This window comes from Phyllopteryx taeniolatus, chromosome 3, assembly GCF_024500385.1.
Source record: "Phyllopteryx taeniolatus isolate TA_2022b chromosome 3, UOR_Ptae_1.2, whole genome shotgun sequence".
NCBI lineage: Eukaryota > Metazoa > Chordata > Actinopteri > Syngnathiformes > Syngnathidae > Phyllopteryx > Phyllopteryx taeniolatus.
Window position 1 is genome coordinate 13,317,289 of NC_084504.1, and position 21,548 is coordinate 13,338,836.

The window sequence follows — 21,548 nt, forward strand, 5'->3', positions numbered from 1 at the left end:
AATTGCTTTGCAGTAAAGCCCTCCTGTCGAAAGACGGCGCTGTTTTTGAGCGCGACATTAGTTTCTTGCTCTGTGGTATGTTGCGCTCCCCTGCTAACAGCTAGCAAAAACATTTGCAAACTTTAGACTAATATAACTCACAATTTTTGCAATGGAAAGCAGCGAGGATGACATAAAAGAGGACGAAACCGAGTGGAAACAACACTTGATGGATTCGCCGCTTACCCGTCGAGTTTCTGGTAAAGTAACGTCACAACAAACAACGAATTAAAATAATAATCGTAATTTCGATACAAAAAAAATGCTTCCGTGTACGTGATATTTGTATGACAATTTCAGGATCGAGCCCCAATAAGACGCCGGCACCTGCACACAAAGTCATTTTGCATTTTGACCTGGATTGCTTCTATGCTCAGGTGGAAATGATCCGGAACCCAACATTGAGAGATGTCCCTCTAGGTAACCTGTCTTTTATTTGTCTAATAACCAAACAAAACACAATACAATACAAGACATGTTATGCATCCCCCCACCACCCATTTAAAACATTTCCTTGGTGTTTTGGCAACATATCTGTGTCATGCTTTCATCAAAATTAGCAGCTTTTAAGGGGGGCGATCCTGTTAATGCAAATAAGCCAAACCCGCCCTCCTTTACTGTGGTGCCGACCCGGAGTACTGTTTTCATTACCATGTCGAGTCGACCTGGGACGGAACTACTTGTTTAGCCCGAAGTGTAAGAAAAAAGGCTAGTGTGAACTGCACCCGTTTAAGACACATGCATTGTATTTGTACAGCAAGCAACAGTTCAACACCAAACAGATGAATTATACTGCTCAATTAGTGTAGTGGATTTGTGTATGGGGCGGCGAATGCAGAAGGCACATCACCAAACAAAAATACCCCCACTTTCCATGCCCTCCAGTTGAAAAAAATTATTTGGCTTTGACATGATAGTGCTTCCCTGTGCAGTGATCTGCTGTTATTTATGGGGAATTGGGACCAGGGGCCTCATGTACAAAGATTTCCTCCTAAAACATGCCGTACGCTCAAATCCAGAAAACGTCGTATGCACAAAAATATTCAGATGTATGAAACTCTGCGTACTCGTGAATCCAAGCAGATTTCCTTCGTACATTCCAATCCACGTGGAAATGAGCGCATGTTGGAGTAGCCGACTCCTCCCTGTCCATGCCCATATTTGAATATGCAAATCATATTTAAATGAACCCTGCACCTGAGATGCTGATCTCTGCATGATCAGAAAAAAAGGAAAATGAACAAGGTAATGAAGAAAAATAATTTTTCTGAATGAGAAGTTGCTCAATGAATTGGAGGCATGCAAGAAAATCCTCTTTGGCACGCTGTCCGACGGCGTTAACAACACGCGAACAGGAGCGGCTGGGCCAGCGTGTGTGCGGCTGTCAATGCTGTGAAGACAAAATAGCACACACACGCTGAACTAAAAAAGAAATGGTCAGACATTAAGGTGGATGTGAAGCAGAGGACAGCTGCCCACCGCCAAAGTGTGGCCAAAAAAAGGCAGAAGAACCGGCGTGGAGGGCCTCACCCGTCCGAGGAGAGAGTCGCTGCGATCGTGGATGACGCTTCTCTCTAGGGGGTGATGGGAGGACATGGCTGACTATGATCACCCCACAAGTTTAATATCATGTATTTTTTAGAACTCATAACAAATGTGTTAATACAGTAACCTACACTCAGCCCTGTGAGATAAAGGTTCATGCGTAAATGTTGTATGTGTGGTATTTGTAATCTTTTTAATTCAAATAGAAGTACGTCAGCATATCAAAGAAGATATCAAAAACTTTGACTCCTTTTTGATTACTCAATTTATTATTTTTATACACCGGAGAGGACACGCGCACTGACAACATTTTTTATTTTTTTTTTAGGAGAAGAGGGGTAAATTGTCAATTTAAACACATTTTAATCATGTGCAACCGATGTACATGTTCTAATGAAGTAAATTCAAATGACTTTTTTTTTTTTCTTCTTTTTTTTTCCCCAGTGCATGTGCTGGAGTCACGAAGCAATTGCGGCGGCATAAATAATCGCCTCGATCAATTAATAGGTGTCCTCGCAAATATCAGTGGTTCATTAAATACACTGGTTAACAAATGAATTCTCAGTCCTTGTCTCAATTGCATTGTTGAAATCAAATGTTGCCAGGCATGAATTTTTCATCAGTGCTAATTATTCATGTGTCTCTGCTGTGCAGATTTATGAGAACAGTTTCCCAGCATCAACTCTAAGTGTCGCCAAAGCACCAAAACCTGCAGAAACGTGCGTACGGCAGCCATGCAGTTGGCGTGAGGCACCGCACATTTATACGGTCATGTCACTCTTGATACATCTGAACTTTGCCATGAAAAAGAACGGACGCCACGTTTTTGTGCGTACGCACCTTTTGTACAGGAGGCCCCTCGTCCTGCCGGATACAGTGAGTGATAAACCGCGAATAATTGAGGAACCCCGCTAAAATGTTTATAATTGGGTGTTTGATTACGTGCCTTTTGTGTCCTTGATGTAAAATTTAAAGAAAAAATATATTTAAATAGATTTTTTCAATAACCAGCAGTGGGCGTGCCTAATTATTGTCTAAAATTTCATGTTAATATTAGTATATTTTGTCATTTTTTTGAGTGGTTTTATGGTGGCATTTTACAGTTTTCACCCTGTCCCTAGCACAGGGTTTGGATATATGATCTATCTTTCTAGTAGAAAATGCTAAAATGGTGTAACTTTTACCATAAATTCCTTTAAAATATAATAGAATTAATGATTTCTCATCATATATACAAAACATTTCAAATTCTGTCTTATTTTTACTAAAATATGTCTGTCCCTTAAAGTTGCTGTCATTACCGCCACATTGACCATTTTCAGATCAATCAAGTTTATTCAAAATCTTATTCTTTAATTCCCTGTCATTTTGTCTTGTCACTCAAGCACATCCTAGGGCAAAGAGAAGTCAGGCATATTGATAACTGGAAGAGGAAGTTTTTTCCTCATTTGTACCCTTAAGTCACATAATATTTTTATTGCATGTCATTACCAAACGACTTGTAGTGTTAATATGTTTAAATATTTTCCTGTAAAATGGTTGTACAATACTGCTTTCTTATTTAGACTGGCCTTTGTGCCATCTTGTGGCATTTTAGGGTGTTTCAGAAAAAGTATAAAAACAGTGAATAGGGGTGTTTTTCAGTGAATAACAGAGAATGTGTGGGGATGGGATTATAATTAGGCAACATTTAGAAAGGGTTGCTCAGCCACATTTTTCCAATTTGGCAGCTCACTAAAGATTTACTTGGTTGTGTAATTTCACTTTTCACTTGCACTCCAGAGACCAAACAATTTGTATACAAGCTAGTAAAAAGTCACTTTTAAACAACCCTTAAAATGGTTCTGATCCCATCAGGTATCCAGCAGAAGTACATCATAGTTACATGCAACTATGTGGCGAGGCAGCAGGGTGTCACCAAGCTGATGTCCGTCACCAACGCCAGGGAGAAATGTCCTCAACTGGTGCTGGTGAAAGGAGAAGACCTGACGCACTACAGAGAAATGTCCTATCAAGTGACAGGTATGCCGCACAATCTAGTCGGATACCGAAGCTCAAGATTCAATGCACATTTTTGATTTTGCAACAGCTGCTTCATTAGGTTGTGTTTATAATTATTCTTCAGACAAATTAATAAACTTTTTGACGGGCCTCAAATTTCCAAAAACGCACCGATTTTTGCAAGTGCGCGTTTCTTGGTGAAAATGTTATATTATGGGTCCCAAAAATTTTGCCCCCGACATCAGTTTTCAAAGGTCAACACGAAACTCCAGTCGGAAGCAACAACCCAGGCTAAACTGAGCTTTTCCCAAACTTTCAAAGCTCGTCTTTCAATGGAGAGGTTTCACTTCAACATACTTCCTTGACATCAATTCCTATTTAGACAGGGCTTTGGTGCTCTCTTGTGGCATTTTAGAATGGTTCATAAAGTGCTGAAAACTACAAAATTTAGTTTTTCAGTGAATAGCTAGGGATAGGTTCAACAACAACAAAAATGGAATAGGTGAATTGGTGAATAGTGTACCGCAAACGTGGGGGATTGCTGTACCATATTTAGTGTTCATTGAGTGACAATTCAAATACAATTCAAATAGGATTAGCGAAAATACTGAGTTGGTGTATGCTTTGTTGCAACGAGCTGGGATCATGAATGGCTTTATAACAAACATTACACAAAGCCCTGTGCATGTACTGTAAGTGCTTGTTAATGTTTCCTCGCTTTGCTTTTCCTTTTTCGCCTTCCTACAAGATCTTCTGCTGTCCTTCTGTCCATTGGTCGAGAGGCTTGGCTTCGATGAGAACTTCGTGGACATCACAGAGATGATAGCGAACCGGCTGCCATGCACGCCAGACTTCTCATTTGAAGGCCACGTCTATAGCACTTCAAGTAAGGCTTGACACAAACTGTGAAACTGGTTACACTTACTCACTATTCACGTATTTACCTAGATACATTTTTTTTGTGTGGATCTTGTCTCCAGCCATTTGCTCACTTAATACTGTTTTTTGTGCTCTTTCTACAACGCCCTAAGATTCTAAAAGATGTAGCCAAAGCTCTGTCAAAATAGGAATTGGTGTCAACGAAGTATGTTGAAGTGATACATCTCTACAAAGAGATGTGTTGGGGAGGAGCTAAGTTTAGCCTGGGTTTTTAATGGCAGTTACTGAGAGGTTTTGCCGCATTTGCATGTGCACGCACACTTAAAGTGCATTTTTTTCAAAATCACATCCTCTGTAAATGTTGGATTTATCTTACCCAACATTATAAAAAATAGACACAAAAGGAATGAAGACGCTGGTTTCTTTTTCTCATGAGGAGGGCGTATGGGAGATTGTTCAGATCACAGCCTCTCAACACGCTCTAAACAATCCCCCCCCTCGCTCCTGCATTTATTTGAAATAGGAGGGATTTACAAATCATAATGTTCTAAGCAATAAGACACAACACAAAATATTTGATAATAAGAGGGTTTTTCCCAGACATAGTATTCTAAACAATAAGACACGACACATAATATTTGATAATAAGAGGGTTTTTCCCAGACATAGTATTCTAAGCAATAAGACACAACACAAAATATTGGACCAACACTTGTCCCGACCCGACCACATCCGATCACGTCCTTGGTCCAGGCACCCTTCCATCGGATGATGCTGAGTCATCTTTTCGAAGGCGAGACATCTAAAATCGTCCATAATACTAATGCAAGCTAAGCAAATAAATGATAACTTCTAGAATATATTTAACATTTCCCTCCTGTTTATCATGTATTTGCACAAATTCTCATATCATCTTACAGTCACTTCATTTCGATTTTTAATTGTAGAATCATTTTTATGAAACAAATACATTTACACTCAGAGTAAACTTGTCATACATGAATGTTGTAGTTTAAACATCGTAATCACCTGGATCAGGAAACAAATCAGGTAAAACAACATCATCATCATCATCATTATTATTATCAACCTCCAATAAAGGATAAATCTGCTCCATACGGTTCCATGTGGGTTATGGCTGTGGTGATTAATTTACTGATTAATGCCCGAATGCATGGGATACAACAACATCCACATAATGTCAGAATGGCTGCAAAAACAGCAATTGATATCAATATTGGTGAAATTAGGGTTTTATATTTACCAAAAACGTCCATTCAGCTGTTTCACAAGGAGTGTTGATTGAGGGTCCGTAGACCATCGATGGCTCTGGTCAAGCTGCCATCTGAAGCAGTATTGTTTGTTCTCCAAACATACCGCAAACACCTCCCTCTCTTGCGAGGAGCATGTCGACAGCTATGCGGTCTTTGGAACGTCCTTGAGCTGCTCGTGCACAGCTTCCAACCCACTCTGAGTCCAATTTCCTAATCTCTGTACATTGAAGTGGATATAGTTTATCCCATCAACATTTTTATTAATCGTACACCAACAGCATATGAAGTATTCAAATCCTTCTGCAACTTGGTCAGCTAATTTGTATTGATTAGGAACCCCACAAGGAACACCATGTATGTTTTATGTTGGATAATTTTGCCTCTGCCAGGATAAATCTCTTTTTTGTCAAGTATGTCCAAAACACACAAGGAATTTGTCTCCGGTAGTTGGAGCCGCTCTAGTACAACAGACAGTCAATTTACAGAACACTTTGGAGACATAAAGACATTGACAAAAAATAATTGTGCAAAAAGATGCAGTCCTCTAGCAGCAGTTTGAATGACTAATATCGCAATAGTCCGGTGCAAAGATCATTGTGCAAAGGGCGCTGAGACTTCAAGGAGTGTATGCGGTTTAAAGTGACGAGTAGTGCGATAATCTGGGACAATGGTTGTGCAAATGTTGCAGATGCTCCTCAATCAGTGTGCAAATGGAATAATACAATCTTGTGATAATTATGCCGGAACTATGCGCAACAAAGGCCTGGGACCCATGCAAACAACACAATCTTTTCTCGCTACATTTGCTGCTTGTTCCATCAATAGTAACCAATTGTTATTTTGTCCTGAAACTCCTGTGACAACTAGGAACCAATCATCAGTAGTTATGTTGTTAACCATTAAAATTTGTCTACCTTTCTTTGAAGTTTTCAATGGCATTTTTGGTTTAACACGGTTCCTATAACACAATACTACTTGGAAGTGGGGATCTTTTCCACCAGAATAGGCCCACAAGCTCACTATCAAACACATTGGGTGACTTGTATTTCAATATTAAACTATGGGCCGTTTTGCTTATGTTAAACTTCTTTCTTTGTTCTTTTGCTGTTCTTTTTGACCAACTGGACCAATCATAACCTGTTTCACCAATAAGGTGTTTCCATTCAAAACCTATAGTTGCATACCAGTCATATCTAAATCCCCAATTCTGCCCATTCTCTTGAGCATCATTGGTGGGAGCCGCATATGGAATTATGATTAAAGCAGCTTGATTTTGGGGGCACAAAATATTAAACCGTTTTGCCGCATTTGGAGGCCATGCCCACAATTTTGATCATCAGCTGTACTCCTTTTGATACGAGTTAATGATTCAAAAAAATTTTTTTTATTATTATTATTGGGTTTGTCATATTGGTCCAGTTGGTAGGTGATTTTCTATCTAAAAAATGGGTTTTATCATTGAGGGTGGGACGTCCCATGTACCACAAAAACAAAACCAACATCATAGTAGCCAAAGTTGCTACGTAACAACTTATCGAATCTCATAACCAACGTGGGTGTGCCTTTCTGCTGAGTTCTCACTAAAAGGGTTGGTGTCTTTTTTCTTCACTGACCAGCAAGCGTTTTCAGAATCTACACATCTGCTCCCGCTTCGTTATCAGACTTTTGCTCACCCTCCCTGTTTGAGTACTCAGCTGAAATGACTCTTACAGTGTGTTAAATGAACCCACGTGTTTCTTTCTGCTATTTTTTAGGGCTGTAAAGTGTCAATCTATCTGTGCCACCATCCCTCCGGTTGAGACGTGACACAGCATGTCTCAATATAGCAGCCCATTTGAATAGTTTTTTTTTGTGTGTTTTTTTTTTCCTGTGCTAATGTAAATTTCATTTTGTAGTTTTGCACTTTGTTTTTCCCAATAATTGCGTTCTTGTTGTGGAATACTCATATTGGCTATCAGTATAGATTGTACCATCTTTATTTATCATTAGTTTGCATGCCTCGATTAATGCTACTAATTCAGCAGCTTTTTCAGCCAATTCCTGTCAATCATGCTGCGTGCCTTCATCATTAAGGGTGTTAGTGTGGCTGGATTTAAGGTTGTGCATCGCTCAACAGTCAAATGTGGTTCTGATAGCAAGATGGCAATGCAAGATAAATGTCTTGCAGCTGTTCTCATAGAATTGTTTCCACTTAGCAGTAAAACGAGGTTTGTTTGGAAGATAGTTTGTATTGTGAAGGGAACCGGAAAACTGAGCTGTACCACCGTCCTTTGTTGTACTAAGTCCACTATTACAGGAAGCAGTGACAGTGGACACAAAAAGTCTCCACACCCTTATTCAAATGCTAGGTTTTTGTGATATAAACAACAAAAATTAGACCAAGATAAATCATTTTAAAACTTTTTCCACCAATAATGTGACCTGCAACCTGTGGCGGCTCTCTGCAGACCGTGGCTTGGGCTGTAAGATGCGACAACAAAAATGTCAGGAAAAGCCTACTTGAACAGTTAAACTTTATTTGGGATTTATCAGAGGCTCTTAAAATGGTGGCAAGTGTGTGCTGATTCCAGTTTAAGTAAGTTTGAATGTGATTGGTTATTCTGAACACGGCCTCATCCCTAGTTATAAGACTTGTGCAACCATATTATCTCAGTTGTTTATATTTACTTCCTTTCAAGGAAATATTGTATTTTTTTCAGTCGAGTTATAAAGGATATCGGTCACATTAATGGTGGAAAAAAGCTTTTAAATGATTGATCGTAGTCTAATTTTTCTATAGCACAAAAACCTGGCATTTGAACAGGGGTGTGTAGACTTTTTATATCCAATGTAAATTGTGTTGCATGTTAAAAACTGTTAAAAATTAGCAGGAATAAAAGTAAATTCATTAGAATAAACTGGACATTTGCAAAATGTAATAAAATCTGGCACAGTACAGCAGGAGTATTGATGCCACACAACTGATATGTTCATTAAAAGATTAAAACTACTATTAATAAACCAAGTCACTGATGGTGTAGTGGTACACTCGCCTGACTTTGGTGCAAGCAGCGTGGGTTCAGTTCCCACTCAGTGACGGTGTGAATGTGAGTGCGAATGGTTGTCCGTGTCTATATGTGCCCTGCGACTGACTGGCGACCAGTTCAAGGTGTAGTCCGCCTTTCGCCCGAAGTCAGCTGGGATAGGCTCCAGCGTCCCGCGACCCTAACGAGGATAAGTGGTGTTGAAAATGGATTAATAAACCAGTCAAAATGAACACATTTCCCTCGACATTGCCTTTAATATTTCACTGTACCCTGCACAGATTCAAGGCCCCCTGTGCCAGATATAGAAAAGCAGCCCCAGAACATAAACGAGTCTCCTTCAATGTTTGTGTTAAAACGTGACACACATGAACCCTTCTATCTTAACATGAAACCCAGGATGCGCAAAGACGGCAGGCAGCCACAAACCTTCCGCCTCTCTGTTCGTAAATACTCAGCGAGCAACAAGTGGTACAGTCGGGAGAGCCGGCAGTGTCCTATTCCCAACCACGTCAAACAGAAGATCACCTCAGGTAAGAAGAATGCAGTCTCAAGTTGGACAAAAATTGTGTGTAATACAAAAAAATAAAACAAATCAATATTGCACTTATTCTACAGCACCAGTGGCTTTTCTCAGTCAATCAGCTTTCCTAAATGTTTGACCATTACAGTAGAGGGAGGAGGGGTGAATAGTTGCTCATTTGCATGAGGTGGGAGTGCCCTGTCAAAACAGGTTGAAATAAAAGGTGTGCTTTCTCATAGCAAGAACCTGATCGATTGTAAAGGGCATGTCGTACCCAACTTGTCTGAAAGCATGAATCCTAATGATAACATTCAGTCATACAGGAAATGTGAATCTATGCTGAGACAACTTGCCTTGGCAGAGGCCTTTCGCTCTGCTATTAATTTCCTGCGATATCCATTTTAGCCAGCAGCGACGACGACGCCCCGGCCGTGCTGCTCTCGTTGGCCATGAACCTCTTCTCGAAAATGGTGGACACGGCGGCGCCATTCCACCTGACCCTCATTAACGTGTGCTTCAGCAACCTGCCGACCCAAACACCCGCTGCCACCACCAGGGGCTCCATCACGTCCTTCTTCGCACCCAGTACCTCCCCCCAAACCTCAACTCAAAGCCAGGTAGCAGACGCAAGTGTCTCAGTGTTACTGTGGTATGATATTACCATTCTGATCATTTTACCTTTACAATTTCTGGTGGTGTGACAAGTACATGTATGTGATTTCTCAGTGTACAGAGTTATCTTAGTACTACTACTTATTCTTCTTCCTTTTGTTCTTCTTCTTGTTATTTTTATTATTATTATTATTATTGTTATTATTAGTTATATATTGCGGCACGACTGGTTAGCATATCTGTCCCACACACAGTTCGGAGGACCCAGGTTCAAATCTGGCCTCTCCTGTGTGGAGTTTGCATGTCCTCCCCGTGTCTGCATGGGTTTTCTCTGAGTACTCCTTTTTTCCTCCCACATTCCAAAAAACATGCATGGTCGATTAATTGAGGACTTTAAATTGCCCATAGGTGTGAGATTGTGAGTGCGAATCGTTGTTTGTCTATATGTGCCCTGCGGTTGGCTGATGACCAGTTCAGGGTGTACCCTGTTGCTCGCCCGAAGTCAGCTGAGATAGTCTCCAACACACCCGTGACCCTAGTGAGGATAAGCGGTTCGGAAAATGGATGGATGGATTCAGTGGTGCTATTGTAATATTTACCAATGTTTTTATTGAGATACTTTTTGGGTGCAATAATAATAATAACATGTTAATCGCTCAACAAGCATGCCATTTTTGGGGTTTCCGGAAAAGTGATCTGAAGTGGTTATGAAGGTACAGTACAAGGTTTCTGCCCGACGGCAGCGGTATATTTATTATTTTGAATTAAAAGTGTGTGTATTTATATATTTTTATGTAATAAAATGCTTTGTAAATAAAAATAGTAAACTGTAAAATGAAATAAAAAAATATATACATATAAAGTACATATATGCTTTGTAACAAAAAAATAGCACAAACAAAAGAAATAATAATACAAAAATGTAGGGGTGTAACGATTCATTTGGCAGGAATTCGATGCGTATCACGATTCGTAGTTCCTGATTCGATTTAAAGACGAGCGTGTGTGGAGTTTGCATGTTCTCCCCGTGCCTGTGTGGGTTTTCTCCGCGCACTCCGGTTTCCTCCCACATCCCAAAAACATGCATTAATTGGAGACTCTAAATTGCCCGTAGGCGTGACTGTGAGTGCGAATGGTTGTTTGTATGTGCCCTGCGATTGGCTTGCAACCAGTTCAGGGTGTACCCTGCCTCCTGCCCGATGATAGCTGGGATAGGCTCCAACACGCCCGCAACCCTAGTGAGGAGAAGCGGCTTAGAAAATGAATGGATGGATGGATTGGTTATTCTAGAACAATCCGTTCCGAAACAATTCAGTGTTTGGAAATTGACTCAGTTACTTTTTAGCCAAAAATTCAACCAGTGTGACTGTGAAATAGATACATGGATACTGGACAGTGCAGGTGAAATTTGTTTCTAAAGTAATCAGGTAAAATTAATAAACATATTAACATATAATAAACAAAAAACAACCATTATGGCAAATAATAATGGCAAATTCATTCACACTTTATTCGAATAATGTGCACCTAACATCTCTTCAGTTTGGATTAACAGTAGGTTTACCTGCTACTTCTGATGTTGTTTTTCAATATAGAAATAATAAAAATCTTACTGTAATTAAACACAAACCACGTATTGCTCAAATGGCCTAATTATATTACTACCCACTCACTAGTCACGATGTGATTATCGTCTATCATGAGTGAGACACTCTACAGTATGCCTGCTCGATGAGCTCTTTCACTACTTTGGTCTTTGTCTCCTAGTAAAGTGTTGGTGTTAGCATTTTGCTGAAGTAACAGTATGGACGTTTATGCTGTGGCTCATTAAGCGCACCTGCCTTTTAGCGCTCAATCATTCTATCATCATCATGAACAAAACCTGGTTGAAATGACTCACAAGTTGATGTTTGCCCTTGCTTGCTTCTTGGTTCCGAGTGATTGTGGGTTTTCACATTACTTATATTCTACGACTTGTCGACGGCAGCGGTCAGCAAACATGCCTGTCCTGTTTTTTCCTCACGGAAAAAGCAGTTATTAGGTTTAGGCAATTACTTTTTCACATCGGGCCAGGTAGCTTTGAATACCGGTAGTTTTTTTTCCTTAATAAAATAACCATTTAAAAACTGCAATTTTATGTTTACTTGTTATCTTTGGCTGATATTTCCATTTGTTTGATGATCTTAAACAATAAACTGGGGAAACTGCAAAAACATTTTTATTTAAGAATGGGGCGCAATACTTTTTCACAGCTTTACATTTTAGCCTGATGTTGATGATAATGAAGAAAAACACAAGAATAATGCATTTCCATCTTTCAATTTGACTTCCTTTTTAGATTGACTCCTCTATGAGTGGAAGTGGGGCAGATGATCGTCTTGGCTCACCCAGCATAATGACTCCCCTCACCCCGGAGAACACCGCAGAGAGCACACCAGGCCGTGATGCGGCATCACGCCAGGCCAGACACACACGGAGCGCTTCTGTTTCAGCAGAGGCGTCGCAGCCGGTGACGACATCTCACAGTAGCACATGCTCTTACGGCGGTGACTCCCAAATCTCCGTGACACATCGATTACCGCCCAATGTGGACCCTCAGGTGTTTTCCGAGTTGCCGGCCAACCTTCAGATGGAACTTATGAGAGAGTGGGAGCAGCGGAGGCCAGTTTTGAAGATCCCTGCCGCTTCCAGGAAGCCTGGGAGAGAAGCCAAAGATAAGAAAGGCAGCGGAACGGGAAGCCAGGCCAACAGTTTGTTGAATTATTTTAAACCCGCTTAGAGAAAACTCCAAATATAGTCCAATGAATAGGGACTAGGCCCTGCAACGAATAGGGAGAATCTGTGTTGACCCCCCTGGAAAGTTTTGTCTTAAGAAGCCAAAAAATCGTCTAAGCACTAACTCACTTCAAAATAGTTCCTCAGCACCACGATGCCACAAGATTGGGGCAAAGCACTAGTTTTGCGTAACTGAAGCTTCTCAACTCACTTCAAGATAGTTCCTTGGCACCAAAATGCCACAAGATGGTTGCAAAGTCCCACTTTTGTCTAAACAAAGATCTTCAACTCACTTTAACATAGTTTCTTCGCAGCACAATGCCACAAAATTAAATTACATGCATTTAGATAGCACTTTTCATACATTAAAATACAGCGTTTTACAGAAATTAAAACTGACAAAAAATGACAAGTATACAACACAAGATGTATACCCGAGCCTCCCACTCTCACATTTAAATGCAAAGCACAACCACATGAACATGCATACTTAATAGTGTATAGACATGGCATGGCACTGAGGATCCGGGTGAGGAAAAACAAACTTGTGTGAGCCATCCACACTGAAAGGTGCCACCGCCCGCAGCCACAGAGGATGCCGCTGCAATGACCACCATCACTGGGGAAGACCAGGATGGACTCCCCACATTGTGCAGAGCGAACCTGTCCCCCGGGCCACGGGGAAACTGCAGAATGACATCCCCGTGGGCAGACCAAACACACGTCCCAGCATGGAGGCTGCATGAGAAGACACTGGATTTAAACTTAAAGGTTAAGAAGACTAAAAGACAGTAGTACAGAATAAAAAAAAACTGAAGGACAGTAAGAAATGCAATAAGATAGGATAAAAATGGTCAAATGAATAGATAATGGAGTAAATCAGTAATAAACGAAATAATTAAGAAATCAGTTAACAACCAAACCAAGAAGGTGAGTCTTGAGCCTCCTCTTAAAAACATCAACAGACTCAATGGCAAATTCCAGCAAAGCACTCCTCTTGTCTAAATAAAGCTTCTCAACTTCAATGTAGTTACTTGGCACCAAGATGCCACAATATAGAGGCAAAGCACCACTTTTGTAAAAATTAAACCCCTTCAACGTAGTTCTTTAGCACCACAATCCCACAAGACAAGCTCCTCAGCTCACTTCAACATAGCTGTAGTGTGCGGCAAACAGTCCTTTTTTTCTAAATGAAACTCCTCAAGTCATTTTAACATAGTTCCTTTGTACCCAGGTGCCACAAGATTGTGGTGAAGAACTACCTTTGTCCAAACGAAGCTCCTCAACCGACTTCAACATAGTTCATTGGAGGATCGGTTCCCAGGAAAAAAAAATCATTAAATGTGAGAATCTGTGGATGCCGAATTACAAATACTGTATATCGGGGTATTGTACACTGGCTTTTTCACAGCAGCTATTTTGACATAAGAAAATGGTGGCTCCAATTTGTTTTTGATAAAGATCTGGATAAAGGTGTAACGCTCTTGTTTTATTGCAATCACTCCTCTAACTTGTATAAATGTAGTCAACAGATTTTTATTGCATGAATGGAACTGGAGCGCGCAGCCATTTTGACAGACTAGAAGAGTAGAAAGTAGGACACAAAATTGTGACAGTTGGACCAAGCGAGATCGAAGTAATTTTTGGTAAGGGTCTACATAAAGGCGTGGAACATCTCTGGCTTTTGAGTTGGTTACACTTCTACCTTGTAAAAATGTTTTTTTTCTCAGGCAAAACCCGAGGCCAATTTTTGTGCAATCGCTAACTGATTTCTGATCTTTTCTCTACTTCATAATTGCTTGTTTGCTTGTCACCCCTAGGCAGCTCTCTGGTTTTCATGTTGGTAACACCTGAATATAATGTTAATGTAGTCTACACAGGCAAACCCAAGGCAGTGTTTATAAAATGACTGATTAGGTTTTCATCTTTTATTCTACACAATTGTTTGTTTTTCCAGCCACGTGCAGCCCAACGGCTTTCATTTTGGTTGCAGTACTGTTTTTCCACCATATTTAACATTACTTTAATTGCGATGAATGCAAGAATTGATCCTCAAATCTCCTACAATAACACTGCTTGATTACTTAAAGTTCAAAATGACTCTTTTTATGAGTCAGCTTAGGTTCATGTGATGCATTCTGACCCAAATTCCTGATGCATTGTGCTCGAGCAAAATCAGGCAACGTTAACTCATTGGTTCACTTAGCAGTTATTCTAATGGTTCCCCAAAGTGACAGTGTGTTTTGTTTTTGCTATTTTGGACTACCTTTCATGTTTTTATAATCAATAAAAACAGTTATTGGACTGAAAGTCGCATTCTTGGATCAATTTATCTTATTGTGGGGCTCCTTGTCTATTGAATGCATGTAAAAAGCAAGAAAAAGTGGGATCTTCACATTTGACCATCTGCTGGGTAAAATTAATTTCTCTCACTGTTATTTAATTGGATGGTTCATCTTGTACTTTGCAGTTGGTGCAAATGTCGCGGGAAGTCCCATTTCTTTTTCTATGATTAACATGACCCTTTTGTGCTGTCAGGTTCAGTTAGTCTTATTTTTCCTCCTTCCAGAAGAAAATAATAGCAACTCGAGTTGCTCCACCCTTGCATCACATGTAGGGGAGGTTTGGGCAATACTCTGCGACTGGGGAATGAGTGGCAAGGCTGCAGATCGGATGGACGTAGGCACTGCTCCCGGACTTGCTGGTGAGAACTTTATTTCTTATTCTTCTTCAGCATTGGTTGGGAATTCTGACTTTTCAAAGAATGAATTTGAATTTACATGGGGATCCAAATTGGTCCAAATGACAAGTTTGCATCAGGAGCCAGCATGTGGCACTTTTTTTCTTTATTTTCTGTCCATTTATAGTGAATACAGAGAATCAATTAATGGTGCCGTTAAAGACACGCGACTCCTAATTATAGACAGGCTCATGGCTGTGGGTGGTACAGTGCCGTTTCCTCATTGGCCTGTTGGATGTTTACGATTTAGCTCTATGAATTGCGCTGAGCAACAAGAGATGCTGCATCGGAAAAGAAGTATTCTGTTGGAATTTTGTTGATCCACGTTGTTGCCTCTGTGAGATTAATGAAAAGTCTTTTAAAAATGGTTTTATATCACTGATTAATTTTGTCTGGTTTTGTTTATAACATCTGCGGTAGGAAGAAAAATTTCAATTAAATTAAAAATATCTACTGATTAGAACCATTTTCTGGCCTTAGTTTAAGACCATGACAAAACGTAAATGATACTAGTATGTTGCTGCCATTGTGTGGAAAGCTGGCTTCTCCAAAAATCATCAGGAAAACAAAAAAGCGGCATGTTTGTTAAACCATTAGCATGCATTGTCAAAGATTTTTAACACTTTAAATTGGTCAATTTGTAAAAATAACAGACCCATTTTCGGACTGATCAATAGTATCGATTTGTGAAAAAATATGGAAATTGACAAAATTTGGATATGGGGAGTTTCTGCCCGACAGAAGAAGAATCACCTTTTATTGTCATGAACATGAATGCATGTACACGAAATTTGTTCTCTGCATTTAACCCATCACAGTGAACACACACACACGTTAGTGGAACACACTGGAACAGGGGGCAGCTGAAGCGCCCGGGGAGCATTTCGGGGTATCAGTGTCTTGCTCAAGGACGGGGGATGTTGGCGGATGGTCCAGTCGGGGTCTTGAACCTAGGTCCCCCAGAGTGGCAGGCGATGATCTTAACCATTGGGCCATGGCTGCACAGTGATGATATATTCTAAAAATGCAGAGTAAAAATTCAAAATATTTAAAATAATTACGATATTAAAAACAATAATAAATAAATACCATAAAGAAAAATACCTCAAAATACTTTTTTAATTTGAGAACTTAAAAATATACTACATCCTTCGATACTGATAGATGAGTAAAATATAGTTATACATTTTGCATGATTAACATGCAGAAAATGTTTTTTTTTCTTTCAATGTTTTACTTTTTTAGATTAGTATCTGTTTAGAAATATATATTTGCAATTCATTTTGAATAATCTACTAAGATAATATGCCTGTATTTTTATATATTTAATATTTATTAACTTTAACATTATTGAATTTCAACATCTTACCTCCAGAAATATTTTTGCTCACTTTTATATTCTTATGCTTTTAAGTTTTTTTAAAATTATTATTTCATTTGTAATAAACTAATATATTTTTCCCTTATTATAGTTAGTTTGATGATTTTGCAAGATGATCACTTTTTTAACATTTGACTTCAATAATGTTTTTTTCTTTCCCTTTTCTGTTTTTTTTTTAAGATTTGTATTCATACCATCCATCCATCCATTTTCCATTCCGCTTATCCTCACTAGGGTCGCGGTCGTGCTGGAGCCTATCCCAGCGGCCTCTGGGAGAGAGGCGGGGTACACCCTGAACAGCTCGCCAGCCAATCATATTCATTCCCTTTTTTAAAATAATACATTTTGATTTTTTAAATTATAATAATGTAATATTTAATTATACATTTTGCATGATTAACAACACTTCTTTCCCATGACATTTTTTCTTTTTCTTTTTTTTTTTTTTTACATCATTTACCTTTTAAAATTGATTTGTTTTGATGTCCATTCATCCATTTTCTGTAATACTTATCCTGTTTAGGGGAGCTGGAGCCTATCCCAGCTGACTTCGGTAGAAAGGCGGACTACACACATGACTGGTCGCCTGTCAGTTGCAGGGCACACATAGAGACAGACAACCATTACTCTCGCACTCACACCATCACTGAGAATTGAACCCTCACTGCCTGCACAGAAATTAGGCGAATGTACCACTACACCATTAGGGACCCTGTTGTTTGTTTTGATTTGCAATATCATACCAGTACAGTATGATATGATTTTTATTTTCAACATTTTCCTCCAATGCAAAAATTACATTTGCCTTTTATTGTATTTATAGTAATATGCCAAAATAATATGCTCTTCTTTCATGATATTTAATATTGTACCTTTTACATTCTCTTCAACATTTTACTTCCATAAAAAAAATCTGCCTTTCATTTATTTTATTTTAAACTTGTTTACATTAGTACCTTTTTATAATTTATAATAAAAACATATTTTTGTATTTTGTTATTGATTTAACTAAGACTTAAAAAAAAAATATATATATATATATATATATATATATATACCGGTATAATATGCTTTTCTTTCATGACATTTCATTACAACTTTTGCATTATTAATGTGAACCTTCTGTTGCTTCAATTGATTGGCTATAGTTCTATGCTTTAGAAAGGGCTTTCTTTCATTGAAACAGATAAGGACATTGTCGATATAAAGGCTGAAAAACAACGCTTTGCTCTGTTATTTTCACCTTGTGGGCCTCTCAGCCAAATTTAATTGGACACACCGCGTTCGTGGGTCCACCAGGAACCGCTGACGTGCAGTCCATAAATGGGATTCTTTCTACCAAAACAGGAGATCTAAAAACCCCTTTGACTACTCATGCGGAGCTCAGGCCGAGTCATGCGCTTGTCCCACTCGGATCACAGCGGTAAGACGCTGTGTTAAGCCCACTTCAACCTTTACTTTTCCCCTGCTTTTTTTTTCCATAGCTTGGTAGGCTGAGCGGCACCATGGCCAAGTGGGATTACGACTATCTGATCAAGCTGTTGGCGCTCGGCGACTCGGGCGTGGGCAAGACCACCTTTTTGTACAGGTACACTGACAAGAAGTTCAACCGCAAGTTCACCACCACGGTGGGCATCGACTTCCGGGAAAAACGGCTGGTGAGTGACTCCATCTCCACCACGGGCGTTTAATAAAAGTGCATTTAACGCTCAGGCCTTGTGCTACATACAAACATAGTCTGTATTTTGTATTTATTTTGTTGCTTCTTTTACTGAATACAGATTTTAACTAACATCAGTTCTTGTCATTAGTATAAAATATAAGTTTTTATTTTTTAACCCTTCAAATTCATTTTTTTTTTCCCATCAGATGTACACAGGGACTAATTCCGACGGGGCAACGGAAAAGAACTTCAGAGTCCACCTTCAGCTCTGGGACACAGCTGGACAAGAGAGGTACATTTTAATCCAGAATGTCACGCTTCATCTCATTGCAACACATACAGGGAAAAGATAAAGTGCATAAAACTAACAGACTATGTACCGTAATATCTTATGCATAACATGCTCTTGAGTGTAGTATGCACCCCCAAAATTGACCCCCAAAATAAGGAAAACACTTCTACCTCTGTATAACATGCACCATTGATTTGCTGCTATTCATGCTCAAAAAGTAAGCATGAAGCATTATCTGTGTTTTATAGATATAGCCCGGACACCCTGCGGAGGAAACTCATGTATGTATGTAACATGTTTTCAGGTTTCGCAGCCTCACAACAGCCTTCTTCCGAGATGCCATGGGCTTCCTGCTCATGTTTGACCTGACCAATCACCAAAGCTTCCTCAATGTCAGGAATTGGATGAGTATGTGTCCCTTTTTTTTTTTTTTTTTATTTTTTTTTTTAATACACACACACACCATATGGGCATAAGTATTAAGTCACACCTCAGTGAAATAATCAGTCTGGATCATGCTTTAGTTTCCTTAATTTTTCATCAAGAGGAAGTCTAAAAACAATTTCTCTCAGCGATTACATGTCTGCGTATTTGGGTCATTAACGACGTTCTGAGTCATTAACTATGTTTACTAATTGGTAGCAACCAGCGCAGTTAATTAAGAACCACTGAACTGCCTCAAAGGGCTGCAGAGAAAATCAAAACTGGACATCAAAAAACACATTTTGTGTCATTGAGGTCTTAACACATTGGAGTCCTCAACGGTTTTCAGTACTTGATGGCAACCAGCATGGTTAATTCAGAATCATCTAGCTACCTAAATGGGCTGTAGAGCAACGCAAAACACATGGTTTCTAAACCTGTTCTACTATTTCTTCTTTTACCATGTCTTGCCCCTGCTTTACGGTGCCGACGAACGCCGCTCTCCTCAGGTCAGCTCCAGGCCAACGCATACTGCGACAGTCCCGACGTGGTCCTGGTGGGCACCAAGGCTGACCTCCGCAACATCAGGGACGTGCACGCCAGGCAAGCCAGAGATCTGGCTGACGGATACGGGTAAGTACTGTACATACATTTTTCCCCGCCTTCAGTCTATAACTCTTCGTAGACTAACTGTCTTAACTTAGATTTCATTTTTATTACAAGTACTCACATAATTGCCATTTGAAAAAGCAGTTTTGGCATTTATTTGATATCCTTGAGCTCGAACCCCTTGAGCCCAGTAGTAGAACGACTGTCTTAGAAATGTTTTTTCCCACTACTGCCTTAACTAAAACTGTATGACATTTCTGCACATTAGTAGGTGCACTAGCTGTCCTCTGTGCAGTACTAGTATTACGAGTGAAGCACTAAATGTTAACTAGTAGAATTTTATAATGTCACTAGCAGCACTAGTGGCACACATTTAAACTAGTGCGCCGTTTTGCCTCCCTAGGAACATGTAGTTGTCCTACTAATGTGCAAAAACTTTGCATAAAGCCGTTTGAGCATTTACTCTTATCTCCTTGCTATCCAGCTTAAGGTCCATGTACTGGTATGCTCTTTGTCCTCGCTAGTAAGACAATTCTGCGCACTAGTAGAACGACTGTCTTACTAGTCTTTTTTTTCTATTACTGCATGACATTTTTGCACACTAGTAGAAGAACCTAGGCATACGAGTAGGCAAACTACATGTTACTAGTGAGGCAAAACTACTAGCGGGCATTTTGGTTTTACTAGTAGGGTCCAGGACACTACTAGTGTGTGACATATGCCTACTAGTTGGGCCTTGTGGTGTTTCTAATGCACCACAGTAGTTTACCAGTAAGGTTTAATTGTGTACTAGTAGGTCAAAATTGGCACTCTTAGTGGAAAATAAATAAATAAATAATACTAGTAAGACGCAGTTGTTCGACTTGCGCGCTGAATTGTGCTACTAGTGAGGCTAAAGAGTGTACTAGGTCATGGACTTTAAGATGAATATCAAGAATATCGACTAAATGCTCAAGTGGCTTTCCATATTGGCCCATCAGGCTGAGGTGTTTGTGTTATTTCATTTCACCACAAGGCTGTGCTAGACAACTGTGTTTAGCATGATTTATTCTAAGCTTATTACAAAAAAAAAAAAAAAAAAAACGTTTCTTTTCCCCCACCCAGCATCCCCTACTATGAGACAAGTGCTGTTACAGGCCTGGGCGTGGACAAGGCGGTGCAGACCCTGCTGGACATGGTGATGAAGCGGATGGAGCACAGTGCGCCAGAAGCCGAGCACAATGGCAGCAGTCGGCCAGCAGGGGCACCGCAGGAGGTCGCCCTCTGGAGGAGGTGCGCCTGCTGACGTCACGCCTGACATCACCGGACACTTTATTAGGTACATGCCGTCCAATAGGAGAAAATACAAGAGCTGTCTCAATAATAATGCTCATTGTATTGGATCTCATTGGATGGTGTAAGTGTACCTACTGAAGATAATTTGTCATTTTTTATCATATAATATCAGTCAAACAATAAAAACATGGACAAGAATTGATCAACATCCATCCATTTTCTACAGCGCTTGTACTCATTAGGGTGGTAGGTGAGCAGGAGCCTATCCCAGCTGACTTTGGGCAAGAAGCGGGCCACACTCTGGGTTAGTCACAAGCCAATCACAGGACACACATAGACAGCATAGACACATTCACACCTGTGGATCATTTAAACGCAAGTGTGAAACTGGTGGCCCGGGGCCCAGATCCAGCCCGCCACACCATTTTATGTGGCCCGCGAAAGCAAATCAAAATCGCGAATTGTGTTCTGGTGTCATACCATTGAGATATTTG

The 21,548-nt window shown here is 39.9% G+C and overlaps 2 protein-coding genes across 4 annotated transcripts; both read left to right on the forward strand.

The window, feature by feature from the left end:
• Positions 1-6: 6 nt before the first annotated feature.
• Positions 7-14,981, forward strand: poli (polymerase (DNA directed) iota). 3 transcript variants are annotated; one of them, XM_061767017.1, is made up of 7 exons: positions 7-239; positions 340-459; positions 3,442-3,606; positions 4,334-4,471; positions 9,690-9,901; positions 12,235-12,646; positions 13,906-14,981. In XM_061767017.1, the coding sequence occupies exons 1-7, from the start codon at positions 152-154 to the stop codon at positions 13,923-13,925; spliced, it is 1,155 nt and encodes a 384-aa protein (XP_061623001.1). In that variant the 5' UTR covers positions 7-151; the 3' UTR covers positions 13,926-14,981. The 3 variants fall into 3 exon arrangements, with proteins under 3 accessions (XP_061623001.1, XP_061623002.1, XP_061623000.1); XM_061767018.1 differs by having other exon boundaries at positions 12,235-12,405; positions 12,496-14,981; XM_061767016.1 differs by having other exon boundaries at positions 12,235-14,014.
• On the forward strand, positions 12,700-21,252 carry LOC133474888 (ras-related protein Rab-27B-like). Its single transcript, XM_061767020.1, has 7 exons — positions 12,700-14,014; positions 15,241-15,375; positions 18,277-18,450; positions 18,662-18,747; positions 19,052-19,155; positions 19,680-19,803; positions 20,884-21,252. Exons 3-7 carry the CDS (start codon positions 18,298-18,300, stop codon positions 21,062-21,064), a joined length of 648 nt encoding a protein of 215 aa, XP_061623004.1. The 5' UTR covers positions 12,700-14,014; positions 15,241-15,375; positions 18,277-18,297; the 3' UTR covers positions 21,065-21,252.
• Positions 21,253-21,548: the final 296 nt, after the last annotated feature.